At 42.8% G+C, this 8,887-nt stretch overlaps 3 protein-coding genes across 3 annotated transcripts in view; all 3 read left to right on the forward strand.

Annotated features, from left to right (window-relative positions):
* Nucleotides 1–1,381: 1,381 nt before the first annotated feature.
* LOC108572825 (zinc transporter 2-like) lies at nt 1,382–5,284 on the forward strand. Its single transcript, XM_017935147.1, has 8 exons — nt 1,382–1,988; nt 3,082–3,281; nt 3,343–3,459; nt 3,585–3,733; nt 3,804–3,955; nt 4,066–4,306; nt 4,392–4,632; nt 4,718–5,284. The coding sequence occupies exons 1-8, from the start codon at nt 1,966–1,968 to the stop codon at nt 4,861–4,863; spliced, it is 1,269 nt and encodes a 422-aa protein (XP_017790636.1). The 5' UTR covers nt 1,382–1,965; the 3' UTR covers nt 4,864–5,284.
* Nucleotides 5,285–5,599: 315 nt separating this feature from the next.
* Nucleotides 5,600–7,192, forward strand: LOC108572183 (immunoglobulin-binding protein 1). Its single transcript, XM_017934386.1, has 4 exons — nt 5,600–5,794; nt 5,971–6,309; nt 6,376–6,773; nt 6,858–7,192. Exons 1-4 carry the CDS (start codon nt 5,657–5,659, stop codon nt 7,066–7,068), a joined length of 1,086 nt encoding a protein of 361 aa, XP_017789875.1. The 5' UTR covers nt 5,600–5,656; the 3' UTR covers nt 7,069–7,192.
* Nucleotides 7,193–7,890: 698 nt separating this feature from the next.
* LOC108572120 (rho GTPase-activating protein 18-like) overlaps nt 7,891–8,887 on the forward strand; it is a 3,896-nt gene continuing 2,899 nt past the window's right edge. Inside the window, exons 1-2 of the mRNA XM_017934317.1 lie at nt 7,891–8,121; nt 8,659–8,884. Of these exons, the coding sequence (XP_017789806.1) occupies nt 8,746–8,884 (139 nt within the window). The 5' untranslated portion in view covers nt 7,891–8,121; nt 8,659–8,745. The remainder of the gene's footprint in view (nt 8,122–8,658; nt 8,885–8,887) is intronic.

An 8,887-nucleotide genomic window follows, 5' to 3' on the forward strand; every position in this document is an offset into this window, starting at 1 on the left:
CGTGTATTATACGGCGAAATCGAAGAAAAATCCGATATATCCTACGAGACAAAACCTGCTGCATCTTGTTGCAAGAATGGACAAAGCTACTCGAGGCAACCCCACGTTGTACGTAATTTCACAGTGTTTTCAACGTTCACTTGGGTTCAGAGAAAAGCATGTAACGTTGTTTTCGTAACTATAAATTGTTTACAATGTACGAAAATACGAGACGGAACACGGGGTGATATTGATAGGATAGGTGAAATGATCGTTCGTTACTACATATGTAATACGTCGGAGATTTTATTTCGATTCGCGTCAACCGACGGTTCGTATCTTGAAGTTTGCATAGTAATCGTTTTATATACTGAAATCACATTAACTTCTACGAATTTTTTTATTCTCTAGCATGCGACACGACGGTATCGAAAGAATATTCGTTTCGCGCTATAGATAGAGAGAAGTGTACCGCGTACCTTTGAACGGTGGCTCACTTTTGGCTTGTCGTCACTCTTGCGACAAAAGTCGAACAGAGGGTGACAAAAAAAGACTAAACGCGCTCTATGCACCTCGTTCAAGCGAACAATATTATCTCGATGTTGCACGTACGGGTACGTATTCGTGATTCTTTTCCTTCTGTCGTTACGTGTATATCATCGAGAATGCTCGTTTAATGCTCGTTTAATGCTCGAGGAGATTTTGTTTGGGAAATGTGAGGAGAACGCAGCGCAGTACGAGTTGTCGATACAACAACAACGATCACGTTTCGAACGATGCAATCGAATTGCGTTTACCGTTGGAAGATTAGCAGCACGTTTAAACTCCGATACGTTCGGGTCGTGGAAAATCCCGTTGGAAGAAAGCACAATTCACGATTGCTGAAGTTAAGATGGAAAAGCAACCGTTCGGCTTTTTACAGGCTGCTCCGCGATTTCTAGAAAAGCATTGTCGATGCTTCGCGTTATTCTACAGCAGTTATCGTGCTGTTTAATCGTGAGTTTTCGCGCTTGTTCACCAACGGATCTATAAACGGGATCGATATCGATCGTGCGAAAACAAAAGTCGAGAAAAAGAAAAGATCGATCGAGAGAGGGAGAGAGGGAGTGAGAACGAGAGAAAGCAGAAGAGAATCGATCGTAGTCGGAGGAGATCGATCGATCGAAATGGCATCGATAACGCGAGGAAACTTGGATGAACGGTTAATAGTCGTGTGTCGGTGGAGTCTCGGTGATCGCAAGGAACGTCAGAAAAACTAACGGAAACAGGAAAGCGTGTGGGATACATCGAGACGACACGAGGCTATCTTCTGTTAGTCATGTAGCACGACAAAGAGCGAGTAAACGGCAGACAGATAGGAGGAAGTTGGAAAGTCAGGAACAGATAGTGGAAGGGAAAAATGGGAGAATCGGAGGTGGTGGGGGGCAGGGGGTGGGGCGAAGTAGGAGGAGAAGAGAATCGGTAGAGAGTAGCGATCTTGAAGCGAAGAGGGAGAGAGTGAGAGGAAGCAAGAGAAACTCATCGAGAGTTAAGCTATCTGGTAAAACAAACGGACTAGGCTGGACAGAAGGTTTTCTACGAAAAGACGGTACGAAGTGGCATGCGGGTTTCGTTATTTATGTAACTAGTGACGCGCGCACAGTCCGTCTACGTCTGTCCGATCGGCGGAGGACTTGATACGCGAGCACGAGCAGGAGCACGAGCACGAAAGTACTCGCGGAATCGTTCTCGACCGAGCTCCCGTTTTGCCGTCTCGAGCCCCCTTAACCGCGTCGCGCGTCGGCACGCCCCGCTTCTCCTTGCCTCGCCTCGTCGCGCCTCGCGTCGCGTCGCGCCGTGCCAGGACGTCGTCGCGCGTCGTCTTCGTTTTCTTCCCTTTCGCTTTTCTGTTTCCATATTTTTTCGACCGATCCACCGTCCCACGGTGAATCGATCCTGTGACACTCGTACACCGCAGGCGCACGCACACTCACTCGCACGAGGATCATGGACGACGAAAGGATCAAGCTGTGAGTTGGAGTATCCTTCCGGAATCGGACCGATTCGGATCGGATCGGCTCGTCATCCCCTCCACCCTCCTTCTCAGCCTTCGCTCCCTTCGTAAGTCGTAAGTGAATTTCCTTGGATGTTCCTTCAAAGATCCACGGTTTCGCACAAAACTTCCTTCCTCCGTTTTCACCATGTACCCACGCAACCTGGAGCAACGATTCAACCTAATCATTTTGCACACGGCATTGTCATCCCGTTTTTTCCTCGGGATAACGATCTAACTAATCTATGCACGTTTGCACACGGCATTGTCCACAATATTTTATCATCGTCAGATAGCGTACGGTTCAAGAGGATCACGCGCGACATCGTCGTTCTTCCTCGATCTTTATCTGACGAGCTAGCGGCTCGCGGCTCGCGGTAGCCTTCCAATTTTCGGCGGCAACATTCGTGCTATATACATCGTACAACTATCGAACGTTCTATCGCTGGAATCGAACACGATAACAAGCACGATAAGGGATAACGTTGATAACGTTCATAAACAACGGTATTCTCGATATCTAAGGATAAGATTAGAAAACTCATTAGATTTTTTCGGTAAGCGGGGAGAAACTGGTGTATCGAGAACGCACGGAGGTCACGCCGAAACAGGGGATTAAGCGACGTATGTAAGTACATGCATATGTACTTATGATACGCACGTTAAGATTGGTTGGAAACGCGCGTGAAACATCTGTTTTCTTACTCCTCTCTTGTTCTTCCGCGTGTTTCAGGCCGCTGGCTATCGATCACGTACCGCAGAAATCGAGCCGCTGAGAATTCGTTCGCAGTTATATTACGCGCGAATGAAAACCGAGCGTGAAATGTTCGATTGTTGGTATCGCGTGCAAGTAGCAGTCGCGAAAACGGTAAACGGTATGGAGTATAGTAATACCGAAACGAAGAAAACGGGTAGGTTGCCTCTGGCTACACCACCCTGCTGCTCTCTCATTTTCAACGCGAAACCATCGCAGCGTCCTTCTTCTTCTCTACTACCTATCTATAGATAGCGCTTCGTCGCTCAGCCGCTTTAGACCAATACCAATTCCTCCTTTTTTCTTTCCTCCCTAGATTTAAAGACAAGGCTGTGTACGGATACGGGACGAGCATTCCACCGAATAACAACCAAGTCGATGAGAACGAAGCGTCACCGAGGAAAGTGATCTTTTGCGTGCACGGCAAGCTTTCGGGATGCTGCACGGTTGTAAAGGGCAACGCGTCCATCGACGAGAATGCTACCATCGCCGGCGATTTTCAAGAAAATTCTTCAAGTAAGAGCTCACATATGCACCTATGCCAATTCTTTTTTTCTTTTTTTTCTTTCATTTTTAGCTGTACCGGAGGACCATTGTCACAGAGAAAGAAACGAGGAGATCGATAAAAAGGCAAGAAAGAAATTACTGCTTGCTAGTGCGCTATGCGTAATTTTTATGATAGCAGAAATCGTAGGTAATACACCATGTACAGATGTACCAGCAAAACACACGTACAATCTCTATCAGAGATGTATAATCAGCGCGAAAGTCACCATCGATACCATGTCTTATCCATGTGCTCGTTTGATTTTTCTTCAGGTGGTATATTGTCCAACAGTTTGGCAATCGCAACGGACGCCGCACATTTACTAACCGACTTCGCCTCCTTTATGATTTCCCTGTTCTCGATATGGGTAGCGAGCAGACCAGCCACGAGGAAAATGCCTTTTGGCTGGTACCGGGCAGAGGTAGGTATTCCTTTTCGTTTTACAGATTCCACGTATATTCGATCGGGCGGATATTCGTCGTTGTTCGCAGGTAATAGGTGCTTTGACGTCGGTTCTACTGATATGGGTAGTCACTGGAATCCTCTTTTATCTGGCGGTCGAAAGAATTGTTCACAAAAATTTTGAACTGGACGCCATCGTCATGTTGATCACATCTGCCGTTGGCGTTGTGGTAAATCTAGTGTTAGTGATACTCTTACGCTCTATTTAAATCGTCCGAACTGACTACTCGCCGCATCGAACCTCTCTAATTCTATCTCGAGACAATAATCGGTTCAACTTTCATCTTACAGAATGGGTTTGTCTCTGCACCAGCACGGCCACACTCACGGTAGCAGTCATGGTCACGGTCACGGTCACGGTCACGATTCCTCCCACAAAACGAATCGAAGCATAGAGAACGAGAGAATGGACGAAGAAAGTCTGGCCCGTGATAAGAAAAATATCAACGTGCGTGCTGCCTTTATTCATGTTCTTGGAGATTTTATTCAAAGCATAGGTGTTTTCGTTGCAGCGCTGGTTATTTATTTCAAGGTACACTTCTCTCTATGTTCACTTACCGCTGCTTCCTCCTTTCTCGTCGAATACAACGTCAAACTTTTCTCGATATTCCCTACAGCCCAGTTGGAGCATAGTTGATCCAATTTGCACCTTCCTATTTTCACTGCTGGTGGTATTGACCACGTTCGCCATAATCAAAGACGTGATGAACGTCTTGATGGAAGGAATTCCAAAAGGATTCGAATACTCCCAAGTGGAGAGTACGTTTATGCAAATCGATGGCGTCGTTAAGGTGCACAATCTTCGTATTTGGGCGCTTTCGTTGGATAAAACTGCGCTCTCCGCGCATCTCGCGATAAGTAAGACTAGCCTAACTTTTCTCCGTAGATGTCTGCTTCGGCCTAAATTGACGCATTAAACGACCACGCTTACGATTATTTTCAGAACCTGGCGCCAGTCCTCACGATGTATTACGTACCGCGACCAGAAACATTCACGACAAGTACAAATTTTTCGAAATGACGCTTCAGATAGAGGAGTTCGACGAGCGAATGGAAAATTGTAAACAGTGCAAAGCGTTGTCGCAGTAATCGCAAATCATTTTTCACTTTTTCCTCGCAACCAATCGTCGTCAGTTCATGCAACTCGAATCGTACAATTCGAGTACGTATGGTTCGCAATCAATCCGAGAGGAGAGCTCGTGTCGAGCTTCTCCAAAAGTATGATCTCCTGTAAGTTGAAACGACGCGTGGTGCTTTTCTCTTCGGTTAATGCGTTCTGACCATTTCAACCACGAAAACGATCTCAACGATGCGAACCATTTGTACTATACTTACCTAGCGTCCAGTCCGTCAATTACAAGATGAAAGAGAATAAGACCTGTCTAGGTTAACGCGCATTACTATTCTCCTTTTAATTTTAAACGTCACCTATGGTGAAGCAATGGAATAGAAAATTAAGCAATACTCGCGATCGATCGTTTATCCCCACATTTTGCTTCGAAATTCATAAACAAAGTACAATCGTATAAGGTTCAAATTAAAAGTACGGAGGAAAATAATGCCGATCGAATAAAAATTTGTGTTTTATTTTATTTTTATTATACACATGCTGTGTGTGCCTCTCTGTGTGTATGTGTGTACACACTTAACCCGATATAAAAAACCGACCTCGAATCTATTCAGCTGTTGGTGAACTTTAAGATTTAAAAGAACCGCGAAATAAACGATATATCGATACGTCCAGTCGATATATTATCGAAATTTACCAAGTTCGACTCACTTGTTGCCAACTTCAGTCGAAACATTTTCTACCGTACGTACATAACCCCTTTGACCTTGTTTTGTGGTTTGAGTGCCGGAGACAGCTGTCAAAACGATAGTTATGTCGGAAGAAAATTCCTCAGGTTTAGAAAACGAAACGAAAGATGCTGCGACTCTGTCGGAATTATTTGACAAAGCGTTCGAGTTGTTTAATAACATAAACAAGACGGACGAACCTACGAACAGTCCGAAAATTCAGGTATCCAGTTGTCAAATTCCGCATACGGATTTTCATTTGGTCATTTCTCCTTTTTACATATCATATTCACAGGCATACATACATATATCTCCCACATTTTTCGCATCTATAATACATACATACATACATACATACATACATATGTATATGCTAATCTGATTTTTGTTGTACGTTAGTCTGATGTGAAACGAACCATGAATATGTTACAAGAAGCGACAAAGCTGGTGTCGATAGTCGATATGTTTAGCTCGAATGAAAGTTTCGAAGAAGTGGCTACGGAAAATATCAAGTATTTTTTGCTGCCTGCCTTCCTTGGTACGCTCACTACAAAAATTTGTAACACAGATGACCGAATGCACAACGTTAATGTTGCCGAAATTTATTTCGTCGACTTTTTGAAGCGCGTTAAAGCTTACGGTTTAACTGATATCCAAGTGCCCGAAATTAAATCGGAACATGGGCAAGAAACCGCGTCCGGGAAGGTTCGAACGAATGCGGAATTGATTACCGACATGGTAAGTCTACTTTTTCGAAATTTAGGCGCGATTGTTAACCTTCGAATTCGAATTCGAATTTCACAGGTAAATCGGAGAAATACGAAACTGCAGAGATACAAAGAACAAAAGGAGTTGGAATCACGTTTAGAAACGTTGCAGAAAAATTTGTCAAATCCAAACATAGATGACGAAGTTAAGAGAGATTATTTCGTGACGATGATTAAATTATACGTAAACCTTACGATAGAAGAACTGAGTTCGTTAGCCGCGGAAAAACCAATTTTAGAACACATGAAAAGAATGGGGAAAAGTGAAACTATGTCTGGTCACGTTTCACACAAGCATCAACCGTCTCCACCCAAGTTACAACCGATTATTATCACCCGAAACGAAGTGCAAAAGAAAGTTTACGGAGCTGGCTATCCTAGTTTACCTGTTCTCACTGTCGAAGAATTTTTCGACAAACGAGTGAAAGATGGAGAGTAAGTAGATTTTATAACACGTATGCCTCTTTTTTTAAGCATTTCATCGAACGAACGCTTTAACAACGGTCTTTTCCATTTCAGTTGGCCTAATCCTGCTGAGCAACATCAGGCTAATACAAAATACTTACAAGACATGGTAAACAATCAGGGAAAGGACGACGAACAAGAAGATATTAGAAAAGAAAATGCGATCGAAGAGGATGATCCAGAGACTTTGAAGCAATTACGTGCCATGGATGAGTATAAAGATACACATAGAAGGGGATGGGGTAATCGTGCTAATAGAAGTTGAACACGAAAAAATTACCGTCAAGAGTATGTTAGTTAACATCTTTTATATGCATGCATATATTAACCATCCTATCACATTTCATATCCAACAGTGTATCCGTATCTTGTCCGTCTTCTTTCCAGATTCACCGAAATTGCATTCTGTTAAAAACATTATAAGCGTTTACATAATAATAACAATGATTATAATAATGATTCAATTGAGAAGAAATAAAAAAGTTATGCGTTTTTAAACCAACCGAATGACTTGTTTCTTGTTTCACCTTCGTTTCATGTTCGTTCTCTGGAACGAAATGGGCCGAGATAAGACGGGAATGGGAATATTATTATCGTGTTTGTTGATAACGTTTTGTTGAATAGAGGATTCTACGTGTGATTGTTCGAAAGGAATCAAGGACAATTAATAGTGATTTATTCACGAGCGTGAATTGATAATTATGAATTATCAATTATCAATCGTGAGAAGCGAGAAGGTAGGAAAGACTGGTAATCTGAGAAAACTAGATGGCGTGATTGCCTAAATGGACGAGAGGCGCAGGTGTCAACACGAAAACGGTAATACTGTGAATCAGTGTGCAGGTACAGGTGGGAGTTATATGCGTCAGCAACAGGTTGTCAAGTAGCGAGAACACGTTCTCGCCTTTTCTATTTTCAATGTAAGTTGAATGTGAAAAAGCGGGAATTATGTATAAATGCGGAAATTGGTCTGTTGAAGTATCATATTAGACTCGTGTGTTCTCTGGTTGTATTCAGGGCGACGAGTCGATGACGAGATCTCGTTAACGATGGGTGCGATTCAAAGGCATGCACTGAATATATTAATTCTTGGAAGTAGCAGATAGTCTTGAAATATTGTTCACGCGAAAAGCAGTCATCTACCTCTAGAAAAGAAATCTTATCACGGATCAGTCATTGAAAAGCTGTATCTTTCTTCGTATGTGTTCCTTGAAAGATTCGTGCAACGTCAACCATCGTCAATTTAGAGTTTATTTTGGGAATAAGATGATCGTGCAAGCAATGGTACCCCACTCACGGATCAGGCCTGCTCACAAATGTACGTACTTCATTCACGAATCATTCATTGCATCTGCATTAATAGAAAATTTTTGCGTCGCAAGGAGGTTAGACGCTTAGATATACTTTTTTCCGAACCTTTGTGTACGCGTCCATTTTACACGTGCGTATGCGTTTACACTTACTTTGGCTGAAACTTCATAGACGAATAAATTTTACGCAACGTATTTATTTCACAATTTTCTCCATTTCTATCTGGTGTCATTTTATTTGAAGAGTGATCGTGTCAACGATAGTCGTTCCTCGAGGCGACGTGTATGTTAATTCGATTTGCGTCCTACTTTGAAAAACAGATTACAAGTTGTTTGAGAAGAAGATCGATGTCACGTTAGCCTGATTGGTGGTAAAAGGTGGCAAATCGTGATGTTTTTCGTCGATCAAAGTATAGTTCAGGCGCGTGTTGATCTTCGTGTTAGACCACCAAGTTTTCTCAACGTTCGTTGGTAGCAGCGTTTAATTATTATTAACTAGCATTACCATTGGAATCTTTCTAAATATCTGGCAATCTATCTTCCAGGTATGAATAGGAATACTTTCTAAGCGGTAAGTTGATGGAATAAAAAGAAATATTGGCAAAACGTATGCGAGAAATTTGGAAGGAAGAATGGAGAGAGCACAGGCAACTGCATACGTAGAAGGTGATCATCACCTTTTCGACTATTGGGAAGAATACGAGAAAATGGTGGAAGAAACCAAACTGTTAGATGATTTTCTGGAAGAGGAATGTCCACGTAACTACGATGGTA

Source organism: Habropoda laboriosa, unplaced genomic scaffold (assembly GCF_001263275.1).
Source record: "Habropoda laboriosa isolate 0110345459 unplaced genomic scaffold, ASM126327v1 scaffold34, whole genome shotgun sequence".
Taxonomy (NCBI): domain Eukaryota; kingdom Metazoa; phylum Arthropoda; class Insecta; order Hymenoptera; family Apidae; genus Habropoda; species Habropoda laboriosa.

Bases quoted from the DNA above. Each gene is read 5' to 3' on its own strand.
- LOC108572825 (XM_017935147.1), top strand. From the start codon at position 1,966: ATGGACGACGAAAGGATCAAGCT. The intron at 1,989-3,081 runs GTGAGTTGGAGT...TTTCCTCCCTAG, and splicing joins GACGACGAAAGGATCAAGCT to ATTTAAAGACAAGGCTGTGT. The intron at 4,307-4,391 runs GTACACTTCTCT...TATTCCCTACAG, and splicing joins CGCTGGTTATTTATTTCAAG to CCCAGTTGGAGCATAGTTGA.
- LOC108572183 (XM_017934386.1), top strand. From the start codon at position 5,657: ATGTCGGAAGAAAATTCCTCAGGTTTAGAAAACGAAACGAAAGATGCT. The intron at 6,310-6,375 runs GTAAGTCTACTT...CGAATTTCACAG, and splicing joins CGGAATTGATTACCGACATG to GTAAATCGGAGAAATACGAA. The intron at 6,774-6,857 runs GTAAGTAGATTT...TTTCCATTTCAG, and splicing joins AAACGAGTGAAAGATGGAGA to TTGGCCTAATCCTGCTGAGC.